General features: G+C 40.0%; 1 protein-coding gene and 1 pseudogene across 5 annotated transcripts in view; both read right to left on the bottom strand.

The window, feature by feature from the left end:
* The window catches only part of SCN8A (sodium voltage-gated channel alpha subunit 8), a 179,016-nt gene that overhangs the window by 50,568 nt on the left and 105,985 nt on the right, over positions 1-22,463 (bottom strand). For all 5 annotated transcript variants that reach the window (XM_077869992.1, XM_077869988.1, XM_077869993.1 and 2 more), the window contains exons 12-13: positions 15,262-15,624; positions 2,173-2,305 (exon numbers count right to left, since the gene is read on the bottom strand). In XM_077869992.1, coding sequence (XP_077726118.1) covers positions 2,173-2,305; positions 15,262-15,624 — 496 coding nt within the window. The remainder of the gene's footprint in view (positions 1-2,172; positions 2,306-15,261; positions 15,625-22,463) is intronic.
* LOC144297759 (U2 spliceosomal RNA) lies at positions 17,177-17,299 on the bottom strand (annotated as a pseudogene).

Below are 22,463 nucleotides of genomic sequence, written 5' to 3' on the forward strand. Positions count from 1 at the left end.
AGAAGCAGGAACAATTATTCATTCAATGCTGGCTTCTAACACTGTAGCAATCGTTAAATACAGCGGGACCAGCAGTTAAATAGGAATGGATCTTTCTTAATGTCCTTTAATTCCCTCTCACATTCAGCTCCAGCCATCCATTGTTCTTTGCTTACAGCAGTCCCATCTCACCAGCTTTAAACAAAGGGAATCAAATCCTAGGGGAAGGGAGAGGAGAACGTCTGGGCAGTGGAAGGCTATGTGAACATCAGGACTTAGAAAAGGGAGAAAGAACTGGAATGGCTTCCCACTCAGGAACACAACCATGACTGTCTCTCTTCCCTGAGCTACCCCTACATCTATTTTTTATTATGTGTGTGCTGGTGGGTGGAGGGTAGAGAATGAGTAAAGCAGAACAGGAAGAGAAGGAAGAGCATGGGGGAGAAGAGGAAGAAATGGGAGAAGAAAAAGACCACTCCAGTGGTTTCCACCCAGCTCAGTAGAGGTATGGAAGCATCAAGGCCTCCAAAAGGAAGCCCAAACTGCCAATGCTCCCTACTGTTCCAAGCAGGTGAGGGTCAGTCCAACAAACATTTCCAACACATTTACTTCTACTAGACTCTGTGCTGAGCCACTGTAGCAATCAATTAAGTAATTGTTGTAGTGCATCAATAGTTCTCCTGTTCTGATGTCTTTGCCAGTAATAAAATATGCCTGTTGGAGGTGGTTCATTCGTCTTTCTCGACTTCCACAGATATCCAGAGAAATCCTGTCCTTGTCTCCTCGTGAAGAATAAAAATCAGCCAAGGTTCTTAAGCTAGAGTTTCTTAGCTTGGAATTCTTATCCTCTGAAGTTATTTGCCTGTGATCTCAAAGTATAAACTACAAAGTTTAAAGATATTTTCTCAGATGACGATCTCAATGACAATTAAAGAAAAATAGGAATAAATGTTCCGGCAGCTGAAAATAGTTAACTCAATATTCTTTTCACTTGATGCATTCTCAAGATTAGTCTAGGTATAGTTTAACATCTTGCTTACATGCGGGAATGTGACAAGCCAGAGGAATTTCTTTCTGGGGGTTTTTCCCTTTATCAAAGACACCTCTGCTGAATGAACACAAATGAACACACACGAACACACACACACACACACACACACACACACACATATTTTCTCTCTCTCCCTTTCTCTCAGAGTAGAAGCAGTATTGGGCTTAAATGACTCAAAAAATAATTCATTCCACGGACATCAGGATAATTTTGAATCTCCTTATCTCAGAGACTCTGGTTATTGTTGGGTTAGCCTGGAAGTCTGAAGTCTGAAGAAAAGTAATCTGAGGCCTCAAGAATATTCTGGATCTACAGTAGGACAGCTCAGCTAAACCAAGATGAATCAAAAGAAGAAGATTCACAAGAATCAATCAGAATCTCATGAGAGAAAACCCAGTCACTGAATCTATCTTTAAAGAAAGCAAGATGAGCCTGGAGTATAGACCATAATTGGACAAAGAGCTTACACTTGCTGGGGGACTGTGGTGTCATGGAAAATCCTGATATTCCTCAGTGTGCAGCTCTGTCGTGGAAGAGCCACTCAATACCAAGTTCAGGCACTGACAGCAACATTACTGCAGATACGCTATGATTCAACAGTGGCTGCTCTTTCCCTGTGATACAGAGTGCCGAAGTAAGAGGGGTTTCAGCTTACCTATTCACACATCAAATATATTTATGGATATGTGGGGGTGTTTGATGAGAGACAGAATTGGGTATAATCAAAATGCACAGTACATTAGTCCTTCAGGGAAAACCAAAAGGGTTGTAGTAGCTAAAAAGGAAAAGAGGAAGAAGGTATGTTTTGGGGCAGAGGGCACGAGGGGGATTCCATCATTTCATATCTTCACAGTTCTTCTGTCTATATTGTTTATGCTTCACATCACCCCACTGGCTCCTCAGGACCACTATGGTCTTCTTGAGATCTTCTAGCTCACTCTTGACTATCATTCCTTCATATTTCTTACCTATCTTTGTATGATGCTGGTAGCAGCTCTGAAATCCTTATTTGATTCTCTGCATGCAGATTTGGAATGCTGGATTCTTTTTGAAAAAATCAGGCCAATTGACAGGGATTATATTTATCATGCACACTACATATTGATATCTTGGCGGCTTTGACTGAAATCAAGGGCACATACCTTCTACTAGTGTGTTTGTAACAACACTCAATATACTGTTGATTCTGTCCTTCCGCCCATATGTGGCCAGTTGGTCCATGGAAACTAAGAGAGATCCAGGGCCTTTCTTCTTAATTTCCACCTCAGTTGTAGCCTGAAAAAGATAGCAAATCAGGTGAGTAAAGTCTTACAAATGTTAAAGCAGGGCCTTACTGGACAGATAGTCCAGAGTGTGAGCAGAAGAAACATATGCTCTTCATGACATCTTTTTACTTTGATTCTACAATCCTAATTAACCTCAAGATGTACAAGGGAACATGACCATGTATCATCCTTAGCTCTACATAGACAAGACAGGTTAAGTTTGTACAAATCTACATAGATTCACAAGATTCAATCAGAATCTCATGAAAGAAAACCCAGTCACTGAATCTATCTCCAAAGAAAGCAAGATGAGCCTAGAATATAGACCATATTAGCTCTACATAGCTCTACATAGACAAGACAGGTTAAGTTTGTACAAATCTACACCGAACCAAAGAATCTGGCTGGGTCCCAAACACCTCATCTAGTCAATTCCTAGCACGGAGTAGAAAGACCAGATCTCCAGGGGCAATGCCGTCCAAAGTAGAACCTGAGTTTTCCTGTCTCAGTCTCATATCCACAGCATCTGGCTAGAATTGGACCACACAGTAAAATAAGTCAAATTCACCTCTATTCAATACTGAGTAATGTAGACATTGTTTCCTCCATGGGTTGGAGGCACCATCACTCTCTCAAACTGTCACTTCCAAATGTCAAACCTGGGCCCAACTGAATGTTAACAAGTGGAAGTTCTACCCCAATACGCCAAGCCACTCCTCCAAGCCACTGTCAGGAAGTATGGTAAGGGTTTCCCTATTTTAATTACATATACAGCACTATATATGTTTATCTTGCCCTTATAAAATTTTATGTTGTAAGTTAGCCCACAATGTTCAAATTCCCAATCAAACAAAATGAGCAGAAAACACCATCAGGCTGTTATACAAATATTTTTTTACATACTCCACTGTGGGCACCACCAGTATGGGAGATTATAGCACAGTGCTCCTGAACGTCCCCTTGCTTGTCCTTTCTGTGCTAACCTGAATATACTACATTAGATCAGCCTTAACGTAGTGGCTTAAAAGCTAGCTTTCTAGTAGCCATGCCATCCACTATATTATTTTATCATGTAATGTTGACTGTCCCTTGCATTGTGAAGGTAAGAGGGCAGAGACAGTCACCACCTCTCAGAGAACAGGGAAGATATGTGTTTGCATGAAGCTAGAGAAGTACATCTGATCAGCTGTTTTGAAAAGAAAATAATTTCTCTAGAGAGCTACATCAGAAAGCCTTTCTGCCCTTAGATATGATTAGATTTTAACAACAGTACAGAAGAAAGTTTCTGGCAGATTATAATTTATCTTGTTACAGTGTTTGATCAAACTGTTTCATTGATTCAGACATCTGGTTTACCTTAGGGTTTGGTTTTGTTTTGTGGCAGAGCTACAGAAGAATGGAAAAGAAAAAGAGGTGATTTCCTTGGGAATTTCTGGCTGCATAACTATACAAACACCTGTATATGTAATGATAATGTGTTGACCAGTACCTCAGGTAATAATAAGATAGATTTCTTTTTTTATTTAATAGTAAGATATATTTCTTTGATAAACCACTTTTTGCTGCAATTCCCAGCCTGATATTCGTGACACCTACTAAATCAGATTAAACTACTCTATTTTAAAAATGACAATCATCTAAAAAGGAACCCAGAAAGGCCCCATACAGTGGACACTCTTGTTTCTGGAGTTTATTCATTCTAGATTTTTACTGAGCTGTCCTCTGCAAATCTACAGTACAAGGCAGATAATTTTCATAATGCTGAATCCCAAGGTACTGTAAGATCTGATGGACTGGCTGATTTGTCAAGAAAGGACGAAACTGCATTTAAAACTGCTTCGGTTCAAAGTATATCTTATTGTTTTTCTGGACTTGCTGGATGTAATAAGACATAAATTCTTCAGACTTTAATAACATTAACCTTAAACAAAGCTAATAGAAATGCTGTCTAAAGGACCTAAAGTCAAATCATTAGATTATTATTTAGTGGTATCTATTTGAAGGCTAAAATAATTTTTAGCTTGGATTTTAAAAATTCACATAAAGAAAAGTTTATCCCAAACTTAATAGTAAGATGGAACAATTATTATTTATATCTTTCTATGTAAACTGAAAACAAGCCATAGCAGATATACGTGGAGATAACTTCCATCATGTTGAAATTTGTTCCATACATAAGGAACATATCTTCAGTTTCAAAAAATAAAGAAATGAAAGAAGACACCAAGAAAAGAAATTTCAAAGACCATACTTAGGGAATTTCAGAGGGTAAAAAGGGAAAGTCATCATGTCACCTGGGCAAGAACAGTTTACCACAGATCCAAATAACTGATTCCATTGAAAAGTCTTGTGGTAACAGTAAGATACTCAGAAAAATCCCTTTAAATTTGTAAATTAAACAACAGACTTCTAAAAATCCATGGATCAAAGACGAAATCACAAAGGAAATTAGAAAATACTTTGAGGATAATGAAAACAATACATTATTTATAGTATAGGTTTATAGAATGCAGCTAACACAATGGTTTGAGAAAATTTTACAGTGTTAAATGCTTATAATAGAATCTAAAAAAGATATAAAATCAATGCTCTAAGCTTTCATGTTAAGAAATTAAGAAAAAGACCCAATTAAACTGTGGGTAAGTAGATGAAAGGAAAGAATAAAAATAAGAATGGAGATTCATAAATCAAACAACAATCAAGAAGGGCAAATGTTTTTTAAAAACAGATTAAGAAAATTCATAATTCTCTAGCAAGACTGATCAAGAAAAAAGAGAGAAAACACAAATGGTCATTTTCAGAAAAAGGAATGGGGACATTACTACCAATTCTACAGGCATTAATATAGGGTAATAAGAATACACTGTAATTGTAAGTTGAACCATCATAAGATGGAAACCTTCTGTACAATATTTATATTAGTCAGAGTATGATAAGATATGGTAGAGTAACAAATCCAAATATCTAAGTAGTCTAAACTTTAAAAAAAAAAAGAATATATTGTAAGCAACTTCATGTCATTTCACTTTGTATGAAATGGACAAACTTATCAAAACACAACTTATCAAAACCGATAGAAGAAGAAATAGAAAATCTAAATAGCCCACATTAGAAACTGTAATTAAAAAAGCTTACAATAAAGAGAACTCTAGGTCCAGATGACTCTACAAGTGAATTCTACCAAATATTTACAGAAGATATAATACCAATACTAATACCACTTCCTTCAGAAAGTAGAGTATAAGGGAACACTTTTCAACTTATTTTATAAAGTTAGTATAACCTGATACTAAATCTGCCAAAAACACCACAAGAAAAGAAAATCAGAGACCAGTATCCCTCATGAACAGTGATGTGAAATTCTTAACAAAACATGAACAAATAGAACCTAGTGATATAGACAAAGATAATACATCATGACAAACAGGGTTTATATCAGGAAAGCTAGTTTCACATTAGGAAAAAAGTCAATGTCATTCATCACTTTAACAGGATAAAGGAGAAAAATCATCTAATTATCTCACAGATGCAGAAAAAGAACATTTAATAAAATTCAACACCTCTGCATAATAAAATTTCTTAGCAAGCCAGGAATAGAATGTAGCAACTTCAATCTGATAAAGAACATCTATGAAAACCTACAGCTAACATTATACTTCTTGGTGAAACATGAAATCTTCCTCTAAAAATGGAAACAAGGAAGAATGTCTGCTTTCATCATTTCTTTTTTTTTTTTTTTTTTTTTTTTATGATAGTTACAGAGAGAGAGAGGGAGGCAGAGACACAGGCAGAGAGAGAAGCAGGCTCCATGCACCGGGAGCCCGACGTGGGATTCGATCCCGGGTCTCCAGGATCGCGCCCTGGACCAAAGGCAGGCGCCAAACCGCTGCGCCACCCAGGGATCCCTGCTTTCATCATTTCTATGCAATTTTAAAAATGATTTTATTTGTTTGACAGAGCACAAGCAGGAGGAGTGGCAGAGTGAGAAGGAGAAGTAGGCTCCCCGCTGAGCAAGGAGCCCAACGCACACTCGATCCCAGCACCCTGGGGTCATAACCTGAGCCGAAGGCAGACACTTAACTGAATAAGCCACCCAGGTGCCCCTTTCTATGCAATTTTGTATCTGAAGTCCTAGCTAGTGCAATAAAGCAAGAAAAATAAACAAAAGGCATAAAGGTGCAGTTGCTGTTATTCACAGAAAATATTATCATGCAGGTAGAAAACTCTATGGAATTTACCAAAAAGGACCTATTGGAACCAAAATGTTATTTTATCAAGGTCATGAGATACAAGGTCGATATACAAAAATCAACTATATTTCTATGTTCTGGCAACAATAAATACTTGAAAATAAAAAATTTAAAATTATGCCTTTTACAACAGTATCAAAAAAATACAAATACCAAGGAATAAATCTAATGAAAGATGGGCAAGACCACCACCGCAATCTATACAACTTTGCTGAGAGAAACTTGAGAAGACTTTAATAAATGAAAACTACACATTCACAGATTGAAAAATTCAATATAATTAAGATGTCTACTATTCCCAATTGACCTATAGATTCAGTGCAATCACTATAAAAATTCTAGGCTTTTCTGAAGAAACTGACCAAAAAAATGATTCTAAAATATACGGGGACTCGCCAAGGATCTAGAATAGGAAAATCACCTTTTATTTTTTTTTAAAGATTTTATTTATTTATTCATGAGAGACAGAGAGAGAGGGAGAGAGAGAGGCAGAGACACAGGCAGAGGGAGAAGCAGGCTCCACGCAGGGAGCCCAATGTGGGACTCAATCCCGGGACTGCAGGATCACACACTGGATCGAAGGCAGGTGCTAAACTGCTGAGCCACCCAGGGATCCCTGAAAATAACGTTTTAAAAAAATACCCAAATAGCAAAATAATCTCTTAGGAGATTATTTAATAATCTTTAAAATGTTTTTTTGTTTGTTTGTTTGGAGGGCTTATGCTATCTCATTCCAAGACAATAAAGTTATAGTAATTAAGTAAATGTAGTATTGGAATAAGCATAGACAAACCAATCAAGGCAACAGAACAGAATCTAGAAACAGACCCACACATATACATCAACTGATCTTTGATCAAGGTGCCAAGTCAATTCAATAGAGAAAGTTAGTCTTTTTAACAAATGGTACTGAAAAACTACATATTCATCTAAGTCAACTCCTATCTAATTTCATACAAAAAAATTGAGCTCAGAGACCTGAATGTACAACTCAGAACTGTAAAATCTATAGAAGGAAAATAACTTCATAATTTTGGGTAATGGCAAAGATTACTTGGACAAGATGCAAAAAACATCCAATAGGAAAAAAAAAGATACATTAGATTTTATCAAAATTAAACATTTATGTATCTGAGAAATGACTTATATCCATAATATACAAAAAACAAATAATGGGCAAAAGAGGGGTGCCTGGGAGGCTCAGTACATTAAGCATGTCTTTGGCTCAGGTCATGATCCTGGGGTCCTGGGATCAAGCCCCCTATCAGGCTCCCTCCTGAGTGGGGAGCCTGCCTCTCCCTCTCCCTCTGCCTGCTGCTCCCCCTGCTTGTGCTCTCTCGCTCTCTGTCAAATAAATAAAATCTTAAAAAAAATAATGGGCGAAAAATTTAAGTAAGCAACTAATAAAAGATCTATGAGAAGCCAATAGGCACATGAAAAGACGCTCACCATCATTAATTAGCAGGTATATGCAAATTAAAAGCACAGTAAGATACAGTCTATGCCCACTAAAATGCTAAAATCAAAGACTAACATCACCAAATGTTGGCTAGGATGTGGAGCAACTGGAATTCTACCACACTGTTGGCAGGAGTATTAAGAGAGTTGTACAAGAACGCTCTTGGCAAGCTTACTCATACCAATGAAAACTGGAAACAATCTGAATGTCCATCAACAGGAAAGTGGATTCACACATTGGAGTGTGTTTATACAATGAATTACCTTATCAATACTCATCAATAACAGGAATGAAGTACTGACAGTATGAATGTATCTCAAAAACATCTTGTTGAGTGAAAGAAGCCAAATAAAAACACACTGTACGAGTCCTTAAAAATGTAAGAAAACGAATCTATGGTAATACATGACAGAAGAAGTTGCTCAGAGAGGTGAGGGGATTGAGTAGGAAAGGGTACTTTCTGAGAGTCTTATGGTACAAAGGGGTTTAGGGGACGACTCTCAGCTGGTTGGACAGCTCTTGCTCCACCACCTCTAGGCCCACATCTTTGGTAACTCCTGGCTGAGGGTTACCCAATGTACTACTGCAATACTGATTATGCAGTAGAATTCCTTTGAGAAAGAATATGGAGTGTGTATGTAATATGTATGTTATCTGTAGCGTAGAAATAAATGAAGATCTATCAAGTGGGAAAAGCAAAAGCTATTTATTCTGAGCTTGATGTAGGGAGTCAGCCACCATCACATGTGTTTTGCCAGAGGCTCAAAGGCAGGTAGAATGGGAAAGCTTTATAGTGCAAAAAAGGGAAGGCTTCCAGTGTGCCTTGATGTCAAGGTTGCTGGCACTTAGAAGCTGTAGGTGGGCTAACTAGAAGCCGGGCATACTAGGTGATTGATGTGGCTTTCTCTAGTGGGTCCTAAGCTGAAGACATAAACAAAAATTAGGGAAACTGTCAGGCATTAATCAAGTCCTGACCATTTGGAGCTGACTGTTATAGAAGTTAGCTTACTGGATTGTCACTATGATAGCAATCTGGCTCTCTCCAAGTCTGACTTACTACAGGCTGGCTGCCTGGGTCGTTGATCATTGATAAGGGGGTTGGTTTCTTGGGTAGGTTGGGGGTGAAAGTCTTATTATTATTATTTTTTTTAATATATGGTCTGGTCATTGTCTGAACATGGAGTCACTCAATATTCATCAGATCTGACTGATTAACAGAGAGATAGGGAGCAAACATATATATATTCATCACTGTTAACCACCTAAGATGATATAAACTAAAACTGCCTATGAAGAACATTACTTAAAAGTGTTAAGCACTAACTGGGGGCTTAGATAGTATCTAGAGGAAAACAGACCTATACTGGGAAAGTCGAATCTGTTAAAACCAGGGTATACAGGAATCCAAGATGGACGGGTAGTTCCTGAAATCCTTCTTCCCTCAGTGAGGTTTTGAAAGCTGGCACTGAAAGTCCAGGCTATTGTTTCTTTTTCAACTTTGACAACACTGACATAAAAGGACAACACGACATAAAATTCACCATTTTAACTGTTTCAAAATGTGCAGCTCAGTGGTTTTTAGTATATTTACAATGTATTCCAGTGCATTTCCGTCATACCAAAGAAAAACACAGTCCCTGTTAGTAGCCATTCCCAACCCACACCTCTACCCAACCTCTTGCAACCAATAATCTGCCTCCTGTCTCCATAGATTTGCCTCTTTTGGGAATTTCATATAAATGGAAGCATATATTATGTGGCCTTTGTGCCTGGCTTCTTTCACTGAGCATAATGCTTTCAAAGTTCATTCATGCTGTAGCACCTATCAATATCTCATTCCTTTTTATGGCTGAATAATATGTCATAATATGGATGTGTCATATTTTATTTACCCATCCCTCAGTTGATGGGCACTTGGGTAGTTTTTACTTTTTGACTATTATGGATAATGATTTTACGAATATTCATGTACAAGTTTTTGTGTGAACACCTGTTTTCAGTTCTACCTAGGAGTAGAACTGCTGGATCATATGGTTAAGTCTTGTGTTTGATCTTCTGAGGAACTGCCAATGTTCTCCAAAGTGGCCGCACCATTTCACATTCCCCATCAGCGTTGGTGGCTGTTGTTTCTTGTGTCAGATTCGAGCCAACTGGAGGGAAGAAAAGCTGGAGGAGATTCTCCCATGTACAGCAGCTCCAGAGGCACCCTTCCCTCAGAATCTGCTTGTGTGTCTCTGCTATTGGCTCAGCTGCTCAATTCTTCTCATCTGGGACGGAGGGAGGGAGGGAGGGAGAGAGCTTCTTCCTTCAACCATGCTGAGACTCAAGGACCATACTCTTTCCCTTCCCCTTCCCTATTTCTTTAGGTCATTTCTCAGTCCTGTAAGTGGAGGTGTTTACTTCTTTTGTTTTGTTGTACTTTGTTGGGGAGGAAAGAGGAGAATTAGCGAAGTTTTAAAGGCAGGAACTTCTGCCTTTTTAGAATTCAGCCTCTAAGGAACTTTCATGTAAAACTATCAGTAACAGAGGAAGCCACAGAGAACCTTAATTACATTTTTTGAAAGTTAAACTCAGTACAAATTTGTCCCATTTCTCTCAACCCAAATGCAAAGTAATTTTATTAGGACATTTAGCCCAGACTTCCAACCTCCTTAATTGTAGCTGTCCTTCACAAAGAGATATCCTACAACACCTACAGATGGCAGATTCTGCCCATGTCTCTATAGAGCTGCCCAAGGAAGCTCAACTACACTGCTTTTTCCGTAGAGATGTATTAATGGAAATTTATCAGGCATGACCTTCCTTGGAACTAAAATTTAGAGCATTTTAGAAGTAGCTTTAGAACCTAGCCATTTATCTCCTGTTCAAGCTTTTCTCAAATTTTTGTAGTTAATCTGCTTTAAAATAATTGTACAATAATTTCTTCTTCTTAGATGAAGGTTCTTTAGGATTTTAGAAGGAATCCAAACCTCTCCAAGTCAGGTAATTCAGAAGAAATCCTAATGTCTACTTCTCAGGGCTAAAAAGGTCAAAAATGTATAGGGCAATAAGTGGAAATTGGCTTTCTGAACACCAAGAATGGGCCAAGTAATATGTTTCATGGTTTATAAATGTTACTATATTTAATCTTTAAAATAGCCCTATAGCATCAGTCCTTTTATTTCTTTTTTATAGATAAGGAAATGGGCTTAGAGAGGTTACGTTTATTTCCCAGGATGACATCAGTAAGTAAACTGAAGAACTTAGGCTTCAGGGTTGGTGCGCGCACTGCTTACAGGCCAGTGCTCTGGAGTCACACTGCCTGAGCCCCTTCCCTTACTGTCGGGTGTTGGACAAGTTGCTTCATTTCTCTAAGGCTCGGTTTCCTCTGCAGTGAAATGCACATGAACGTAGTGTCTGTTGGCTGTGGGCATTCAAGGAGATAATGCTTGTGTATCTGCAAGCTAGCACAACATGCTTTCTGAGTTACTTGTGATTTCTGGGTTGTCAGCAGCACCTGCTTTCTCTATGAGTGGTGAGATTCTCACATACTGCTCCAGCTTAGAGATGAAGACATGGGAAAAGTCCCCTCGTCCTCTGTTTCAGCAAAAAGCAAAAGCAAAAATTCCCAAACTATAGAAAAACAATCACCAGTCATAGCCCAATAATTAACAAACAGATGAAATACTTTCTGATGAAACTCTACATGTCTCAACATCTTTTTTTCCACAGAGAGGAGTATTTTATGTTTTTCTTTTCCTTTTTTTTTTGAGAGGGAGCACAAGCACAAGCAGGGAGAAGCACAGAGGGAGAAGGAGAGAAGCAGACTTCCTGCTGAGCATGGAGCCCCAACGTGGGGCTCGAGATCATGACCTGGGCCCAAATCAAGAGTCACAGGCTTGGGCAGCCTTGGTGGTGCAGCGGTTTGGCATTGCCTGCAGCCTGGGGTGTGATCCTGGAGACCTGGGATCGAGTCCCACATCGGGGTCCCTGCATGGAGCCTGCTTCTCCCTCTGCCTGTGTCTCTGCCTCTCTCTCTGTGTCTATGAATAAATAAATAAAATCTTAAAAAAAAAAAAGAGGCTTCACCCACTGAGCCACCCAGGTGCTCTGAGAATATTATATTTTTTAATGTAAATCTCAGGAAAAAATACAGGTGTGGCAAAGCCTAAGAATCAATACTGATGAGACCAGCCTGTGGGCCTCAGCAGCTCCTATACAACTCCACAGAGCACGAGCACACTACGGAAGCACTCTAGTGGTTCAGGCAAAGGGGAGTTAATCCATGGATGGAGACGAATCCCAAATATTTTGACAGTAAGAATCGCGCTATATTCTAGCCTAAAGAGGTATTTGTTGCTCCTCTGGCCTGGGCTTCATATAACATGAGTAAATCAATTGTATCATTCTAAGACAAATGATAAATGTTTTTTCCACTTCCCAGAGAAGCTAGTATTCAAGCAGCCAGGAAGGTCTCTTGGACATCAGGAAGACTCCATCGCTACAAGTCATTAAAGCTCTGAACTTCACCTGTTAATAGGACAAAACCACTTACTGAACACAATGGTTATAAGAAATTAAATGAGATCATGCATATATATAGAGTGCTTAGCATAACTAGAGCAAGAACCCAATATATGGTGGCTATAATTATTATGTCCACTGTAGAAAACTGTAAACAGCAGGAAAGTGTAAGGAAGAAAAAAAAGTCACTTGTAATTTCTCCTCCCAAAGGCAACAACTACTGTTAAATTCTAGTCAATAGTTTGTCTTTCTATAGATCTGATACACACTAACTCTGTGCAGGCTGGGTTTGTTTTGTTTTGTCTTTTGGTGTATTAATAGAACTTATGTATATGGACGGCCACACCATTAGCAGCTAGGAAGTGCTTCTTTATGGCTTCTAATGAAATAGCTTTTCCTAGTTATGAAGCCTTTGGGAATGAAATAGTCCTGCCTACCTCATTTCCTGTCATGCTGGGATCTGCCCTCCTGGCCTTGGGAATCCTCAAATCTGTCACCATCATCACTTGGGACCACTGCAAAGAGTGTCTTGAGCGCTTAGAGGGTGTTGAGTGTGTAGGCCCCCCCAAACCCAAAGGTAGCACTCTGTAGGCTACGATGTAAGGCGGTTGCAGACAGCCTTATTTCCATAGCCATCTGCTCAACTGCCTCTCAAATTTTTTCCCCCACACATTATAACAGAAGCTGCAAAAAAAACCCAAAAACAAAACCTCCAAACGTGCTCATCTGCCTTCAGCTGAAGTTCAGTCGCCACTTTCCTGGCTACCTTTCCTAATATCTTTTTTTTTTTTTTTTCAAAGAAAAAGCAAGATGTATTATTTGGCTTACGTATTTAAAAAACTGTCCAGAAAAAAAAAAAAAAAAAAAACTGTCCAGGATATCAGAATTTAAGTCTCTTAACATTTGAGTTGCCCAAACTGTACTGCTCATGCTGACCTGCCCCTCATTCTCTGATGATAATCATCTCTTGTTTGTTTCAGAGAATATAACTGTCTAATTATGGAGTCTAAAGATTTACCTCTAGGTATAGAATCAGGGACAATCAAAAATTATACTTAAAGTAAAGATGATCATCCATAACATTTATTTTGGTCAACAGTCTAGTTTTAGGAGGATTTTGGAACCACTTTATTATTATCATTCCTATTTTAGTGGATATTAAATAAACAGTTTTCCAGAAACTGGAAACAGTTTTCCATGTGATTAAACAGAGAAAACATTAAAATTGAGAAAGAGAAGACTGAGTTTTCCCTAAAGCTCTGGCTCTATTAAAAATGAGCTGTGTGACCTAAAGGAGCCCCAAGTCTCTGAGCCTACTTCCCCATCCAAAAACAGGGATAATGATCTCCACTTAATCAGCCTCACAGAATTTTTATTCAGAGCAAATTAAATAATGAATGTAAAAATAATTTTTAGCTTGTAAAGAGCTAAACAGACGTGTGTGGGGGAGGGTATTTTGCTATTAAATAAAAAGGCAGGAGAGACAAGACGTCAGACACATCCTAACTGCCTTTTGAATTTGTATCTATATAGTCAACAACTATCCTGAAATGTTAAAAACAGATCATTGTGAATAATTCCATCCTTGACTGTCCGGTTTCCCTCCACACATGCATCATGCTAATTAAAGGACTGGCTGTCTTCGTGCTGTGTTAGAGGAAACTGAAGTGTTAGAACGAAACGGACTGGCATGCTATCTCAAGGAGCTTACGCCAGCTAAGGAAGGGCTGAGGGAAGTTAAGGAGTTAGAGGTACGGAGGATTAGGATCACTGAGGTTATAAGAATTTGAAACTAGAAAAAAGGTATCAACAGCTTAGAATTTAAAGAAATGTTAAGAGATGGCTTTTCCCAAGGAGGGGAGCCATTCTTCAAACCCCTAGACGAGAGATTTTATGAAGCTATTATATGCAGCTCCTCCAGAGCCTGACATTTGATTACATTTAAAATTCATCTTTTGCTTCCCTTTTCCTTCCTCCCCCATACGCCATGTGTTCTTGCCCCAACCTCCCACTTTTCCCTCCTTTGATTTATTTCCATTTCAATCCCTTTTGAATGTCTAGCTCCAGTTCTGCACTGGCTTCCCTAACCTCTCCTTGCCTGGCTCTCTCTGATGTACACCTCCCTGCCCGCAGCACCATGCACCCACGTTCCTCTTTGGAAAAATCACATCTCGTTCTTACAGAGGAGACATGGAAAATCATTCTAAGCTGTATTGTCTGTCTGTCTGTCTGTCTGAATAGAAGGATAAGAGCTTTAAATTCCAGGCTGTTTCCCTATAAGGAGAGGATGTGGGAGGGACAGAAGCAATGATAGTTTCCAAACCGGCTCCGACTTGGTCACTGGTGGTGGCAGGATGCCATTCTCATTCCATCCGGGCAGGATCCACTGGCCAGAGGCATTCAGTCAAAGCAGGTGGGGAGAGGGAAACGGGTAGGCTGATAAAGACTTGCAAAGATGGAGAGAAAGGAAAAGAGGTAAAATAAAGTGAAGAGTTGATGGAGTAGGGCAACAGAAACAAGGAAGGAGGAGGGATGGGGGCGGACAGAGCAGGGAATAAAGTGGAAGGGCAAACAGGGAGGGCCGAAGAGAGAGAGAGAGAACCAAACCAGGAGGGAGAAGAGAGACAGAAGCATGGGGGCGGTGGGGCCAGGCCGGAGAGAAGAGGAGGGCGCGGGCCAGCCTGCCATGCCTAGCCTCGGGCTGTGCGTGTACTTCCTTACACTGTCATCGGTAGCTGCCTTATCTATTTTCACCTCTGGCAGGAGCCGCCCGCCGATGTGGGAGCCAGGGCCACCGATGAGGGACACCACGCCGTTGCAGTCCACCGTGCTGTTGCGCTTGACACTGCGCCGCAGGCTGGGGAAGATGCGCGACGAGCGGCTGCCCTGGCTGTAGCCGCTGTAGCCGCTGTAGCTGCTGCGGCGCTCGCGGGCCCGGATGGGGATGAAGAGCGAGTCCCGGCGGCCCTCGCTCTCCTCCACGGTGCTGTGCTCGTCGTCGGCAAACTCGTTCTCCGAGCCCGGGTCGCGGAACCGCCCGGGCCCCCGGAAGCTGAAGATGCTGCTTTTGCTGTTGTGGCGGGAGAGGAACGGGGAGCCCGGGATGCTGAGCAGAGACTGCAGGGACAGGGAGACAGAGAAGGACAGAGACAGGTGTGAGACGGGCCCCTGCGCAGCCTGAGCAAAGGCATTGCCCCCCACCCTCACCCTCACCCCCCACGTCCTGGCCCTGTCCTTGCACTCCTGGTATCGGAGCACAGTGTTCCCTGACGGCACTTCTGGATGGTGCGTGTGTACAACGACCCAACACCCCTCATCACTCTCTTCTTGCCCCATACCCTTGGGACGCGACTCCGACCAGCTAACCCTAGAAAAACTGGACTGGTCACCCATGAATGCAATGATGCTTTGATCTTGTGCTCTATGCAGCTAATCCACAGGCAAACACATCGCTGGGTCTATTTCTCATTACTGTGAGCTCACACGACGTGGGCCTGTCATTTACCCACGATAGACTCTATGCTATGCTTGGCAAAAAGGGGAGAATTTTTAAGTGGCCTCTATCTCTTGGTATTCTCTCAATGAGTACATGCCCGGGAGGGGAGTCCTATGCCAACAGTGGCCTTGAAGTACTTTTTGAAGTTGAATATTATGGATGTTCCCTCCTACTCCATTTTAAAGTCGACATTTTTTTTCATCAAAAGCTTAAATATTTGTAAGTTATAGAATTCCCAGTACTATTTATTTGGTTCCACGCCCTGTGTGGAGCCCAGTTTGGGGCTTGGACTAACAACCCTGCGATCAAGACCTAGCTGAGACTAGGAGTCAGATGTTAACCAAACGAGCCACCAAGATGCCCTCTAGCACTGACACTTAAAAATATAACTTTTGGGGAGCCTGGGTGGCTCAGCGGTTTAGTGCTGCCTTCAGCCCAGGGCATGATCCTGGAGACCTGGGATCAAGTCAGGCTCCCTGCACAGAGCCTGCTTCTCCCTCTGCCTGTGTCTCTGCCTCTCTCTCTGTGTCTCTCATGAATAAATAAACAAAATCTTAAAAAAAATAATAATAAAATAAAATAAATAAAAATATAACTTTTATTTATCATTTACAAATTTCTCATTTTCTTCTCTTTCAACTCGTACTTCCAATTCCACATTCTCTAGAGAACTGTATGCTAATGTATATTTTTATGCTTTCTTATATTTTATTGATCACCTTTCTTTTTAAAGATTTTTATTTATTTATTCATGAGAGACACACATACACAGAGAGGCAGAGACATAGGCAGAAGGAGAAGCAGGTTCCCTGTGGGGAGCCCGATGTGGGACTCGATCCCAGGACCCTGGGATCACGACCTGAGCCAAAAGCAGACGCTCAACCACTGAGCCACCCAGGTGCCCCTTACTGATCCACCTCTAAATACTTTCCTTCAAATAAAAATTATAAAGTATACTTAAAAATTTTTTAATTTTCCTGTGGTCATGAATCTCAAAGAATTTTTAAAAATTCTCCTGGATTGATTATTTATTATAATTCTTTTTAATAAAATCGATCAAGGTATATATATATATTATATATTTTATAAGTAATTACTAAGTTTAAAAAGAAAATTTTATTAAAATATATCTCTTAATGAGTTTTTTTGTTCCAATTGGTGGTTTTGGTGATGAAATATTTGTACATAGTATTATTTATTATTAGAATCAAACATGGCTCAAAAATCAACTCTCCCTTCCCTCTCTGATAAGAACAGATACTATACTTGATCTTAGCCAAAAGGCCAAGAAGTGACCTCTCCCTTCCCCTTCTAATATTAGATTTTAAGTGCTGAGAAACCTTATTCAAGTAGTAAATAGTATCTTGGAACAGAAGGATTTGGTTATAGCAATGTCACTTAAATCTTTGAACTCCTTTCAAGTTATATGCCAAAATCACATAGTAAGCTATCAGTAGAATTTATCTACTGGCTGACAATCAAATCAGGTAGTCTTTCAATTTTTTTGAAAGCAAAGAACTGTAAACCACCCAACTTGCCAAATGATCTCTCTTTTTTTTTTATGCCAAATGATCTCTTACCGAGTTGTTAAAGGTAATCCATTCCTTGATTTCTGAGGATGCCAAAAAGGTTTTATTTATTATTTACTAGTAATTATATGGGTTACTCTTATAAGGGTTATTCTTTTACTTAAAGGAACCTTATTTAACCCAAAATAAACAGTTGGAATAATAAAAATATCATTAATTTCAAAACATCACTGTCAATGTTAATTTTTTTCCAACATTAATTTTTTTAATAAAATAATTTTATGGGATCCCTGGGTGGCGCAGCGGTTTGGCGCCTGCCTTTGGCCTAGGGCGCGATCCTGGAGACCCAGGATCGATTCCCACGTCGGGCTCCCGGTGCATGGAGCCTGCTTCGCCCTCTGCCTGTGTCTCTGCCTCTCTTTCTCTCTCTGTGACTATCATAAATAAATAAAAATTAAAAAATATATTAAAAAATAATTTTATCACATGCTTTAAAGATATTTTCATCAAGACCTTAAAGCCACAGGTTTAGCTCATTCACTTTATAAAATATCCACCATATGATATAATTAGTAATGCCAGTCCTTACTGTCACAGCAATTGGCCAAATCGGACTTTTATTTGAAAAATTATGACCTTATTTTTCCTTTTTAATAAATGTACTAATATGTATTCAAGTGACATCCATCCCACTCCTGAATTTAAATACCCCAATGGCCCTGATTTTAAGATGGGTAAATTCAGAAAGCCTTACAATGTATTTAAATTTCCTGGATGAAAGAAAATATAAGGACACTGATATTTTCAATTGTGCATTTGTTTGGCATCCCCTAAATTTTCAAACCTCAGGGCACTGTGCCAAAAGCAATGCCTTCCTATTGTACCTATGATTTTGTTCTGAGAAGTGCTAAGGTGACAGACACAGAGACAACTGCCTTTGGAAGAGTTTATTACTTATAGTTCCCAAGAGAAGGGGGCATGCCATGTCATGCCAGCCGGGACTCATGGGGAGGTGCCATGGTCTGTTAGGAGGCAAAAGGAGCAAGGGAAAAGCATGGTTCAGAACCTGTATGGGGGTTTCCTTGGAAGGAACAGCTGAGGTACAGTAGGCACATCTGAGAAGCTTAGGATTGGGCGGTTTGAGTGATTTGAGCAAGCTCTGGGCTATAGGAATGATTTTGGCTGTAAAGTACCTGGCCCTTGGAGTGATTTAGGGCAGGGGAAACATTGGTTTGGTGTGTCTTTGTGTGTGAGCCTTAGATAAAAATTTGGGCCTGAGGGTTTGGATTAGTTGATTTTTAAAAAATATTTTATTTATTAATGAGAGAGAGAGAGAGAGAGGCAGAGGAAGAAGCAGGCTCCGTGCAGGGAGCCCGACATGGGACTCGATCCCAGGACTCCAGGATCACGCCCTGGGCTGAAGGCAGCGCTAAACCCCTGAGCCACCGGGGCTGCCCTGGATTAGTTGATTTGTATATGAAAGGCACACTTCCAGGCAAGTTGTTCACTGTCTAGGAATTAAGTTTGCACATTAGCTAGCAAGGCTCCTAAAATGTCAAAGCATCATAAAGTACAAAAAATAAAAACCATGATTAATACATTAAGATCCCAAGATTGGATTGGCAGGGAGGGAAAGGAAATATCTGAGCTTCTACCCACATGTTCAGTCCAGTGTAACACAGAACACTGAGGTTCTGTGTTAGATGTTAGTAACAGTGCCTTGGGTATATGTATCTCCCTCGGAGGGCTCACTAGAGAGAAATATGGCCGGGACGAGACAAGACTCAGGTACTCTTGGGCTAAATCCCATAATCACTTTAATAGCATCAATCAATGTCCTAAAAATGTCCTTCAAGACCCTCCCAGCATTGACCCTAACTTACTTTTCCCATTTTATCTTTCACTCTTTCCCCTCACAGACCCTACCATTGAGCCATGCTGCCTTCAGGTCTTTATGTTCTACACTTCCAGCTGTGGAAATCCTCTCCATTGTCCATGGTCCAGCCCTTTATCTTCTTCCACAAACCTCCTTCCCCTTCCACAGCCCTGAGCCTCTTTTTTAGAGTACTTGTGCTCTACTTTTTACTATAGTTCTTTACACACATGCTTTTAGCTCTTCTTTTTAATCAGCTACAAACTCTTTAAGGGCACACTGCCTGATTCATCTTTGTATCTCCTGGAGTGCTTTGTATACTGCAGGTAGAGCACTTAATTTAATGAATATGTATTTAGATTATATACTATAAGTTAGCCATCCACACCTGAGCATTACCCCACACCTGCATTGGGTCCCTACTTCACTTCTCATAGAAGTCCACTTCTCTGGACTAAATCTGTGATTTTGCATTAAGCCAATGCTGGCTGCTGATACTACCTGGGACATTAGGTCTCCATATTCAGAAAGGTTTCACTTATTTGACACATGATCAATAAATACCTATAGTGTACTAAGTGATGTGGATACAGTGGTAAAGACATACATCATGGTCCCTGCCTTCTGGCACCTTGTAGCATATTAGGAAATAGATATTATAGGAAATCTATTCCTAAATGATAGAAAAATGATAAGGAAGATGATGATAAATTAATTCAGTGACCTACAAACACAGAAACCAGGATCCTGAGACAACACACGCTAAAAGAAACAAACTATCTATTATTCTTTAATTCCCTGTTCCATTCTTGGCAAAAGAGCTGCCTCTAATAAATCTGGAAAAGAGAACTTGTTCCATTTCTCCTTGTACTCAGTATTCAAACTTAATCTATGGAGATACATCCTGAGGGTAGCCACCCCAATCCCTCCCCAGTCTCAGCTCCCTGGGCTGGAGGGTTTCAGTGATGACTCAGGACCCTTGGCGCTGTTAACTCCTGGGATCCAGGCCACTTTATAAAATGGATGGGCCTTATCTCCTGTTTTCAACATTTTTCCTGTCTACCAGTCAGGAGCTTCTGGTCTTTTCCAGGCATATAACTAGTATATTTAGTATAACTAAATATACTACCTTAAGTCTAGGTGTTTGCTTGGGAGAATGGCTCTGGGGTGTTCTTGATTTGTGGACATGGCCCTCATATTTTTTCCACAGAAAAACTGAGGATTTTAGGGCATCCATGTCAGCTAGACAGTCTTGGGACAAGGCTTTAACAATGACTGGGATGCTTTAGGATGTGATAAACTGGTGATTTAAGTGTTCTATGTCCATGCCATATTTCACTTTTTCTTCACTTCACTTTTTTTCCCCCCAAACAGCAGTTATTCTTAAAGTGTGGTCTAGGGATTACTGTGATCCTTTTAAGGGGGCTCAAGAGGTCAAAACTATTTTATAATAATACTAAGATGATATTTGTCTTTATCACTTTCATTTTCTCACAAGTATAGAGTGGACTCTGGAGTCTGACAGTTTCACAGTATTTACACTTTTCTGATGAGCTGGTAGTGATTAATAAATGTATGTGATTTTTTAACACTGTGTGTGTCAGTACTTGGAAGATCTATGTAACTCAATGAATCAGTATTTCCTAAATGATCAATGCATGATACTACAAATCATTCATGAGTTACAGATCTATGGTGCTAAATACAGCAAAGGATATTTATTTATTTATTTAATTTATTTAATTTGTTTTTTATTTTTTAACAGATTTTATTTATTTATTCACCACACACACACACACACACACACACAGAGGCAGAGACACAGGCAGAGGGAGAAGCAGGCTCCACGCAGGGAGCTGGATGTGGGACTTGATCCCTGGTCTCCAGGATCACTCCCTGGGCCGAAGGCAGGCTCCAAACCGCTGAGCCACCGGAGCTGCCCTATTTTATTTATTTATTTATTTATTTATTTATTTATTTATTTATTTATTTATATTTATTTATTTATTTATTTTACTTTATTTTATTTTTTTTAAAGAGATTTTATTTATTTATTCATGAGAGACACACACACACAGAGGCAGAGACACAGGCAGAGGGAAAAGCAGGCTCCATGCAGGGAGCCCGATGTGGGACTCGACCCTGGGACTCCCAAGATCATGCCCTGGGCCAGAGGCAGGCACCAAACCGCTGAGCCACCCATGGATCCCTATTTATTTATTTTTAAAGATTTATTTATTTGAGAGAGAGAGTGAGAGAGAGAGAGGGGGTGGGAGGGATAGAGGAAGAGGGAGAGAGTAAACCTTAAATAGACTCTGTCCTGAATGAGGAGCCAGATGCAGGGATTGATTCCATGACCCTGAGATCACAACCTGAGCTGAAACCAAGATCTGGGCACTCAATCGATTATGCCATCCAGGTGCCCCAAGGTCTTCAATTTTTAAGGATATTAGGGGGTCCTAAGACCAAAAAGCTTGAGAAATGTTGCACTGGAAAAATTAAAATACTATGCAAAATGGAACTCAAGTTAATATGCGTGAACTGTTCTAAGCCCTAAAACCACAGCAGTAATTTTATAGAGAAATGAGTAGGAGACGAGATGGCCAGATGTCTTAAGAGTTCTCTGAAGATCTGGCAATAAAGGAAATGGATATACACTTGAATTGTGCCATGGGAAATGGAAGCCACATTCACTGGTGAGCCAACAAGAGATGACCACGTATGTGGAGAGGTAAACGGGGAGGAGCGGCTATATACCGTATGTTCAGGAGTACAAGTTCTGCAGTACAAAGGACCTGGTTCAAATCCTGACTCTAACACCTACTGGCCATAAGACCTTAGACAAGTTAGTCAATCTCTTTCGGCCTCAGTTTCCTCAGTCATTCTTCCAGATAAAACCAGAGAAACTGCAGAAGAGTCCTGGGACAAAGAATATGACTTCCATGTGGGGTTTCTCAGTAAGTCTTGGCAGACAGCCATGGCCTCTAGGAATCTACAATTTTTTTCAGATGGAGAAATGAGAGGAAGTGAACATTTTCATGCAAAGCAGGACATTTCA

This window comes from Canis aureus, chromosome 25 (genome assembly GCF_053574225.1).
Source record: "Canis aureus isolate CA01 chromosome 25, VMU_Caureus_v.1.0, whole genome shotgun sequence".
NCBI classification, from domain to species: Eukaryota; Metazoa; Chordata; class Mammalia; order Carnivora; family Canidae; genus Canis; species Canis aureus.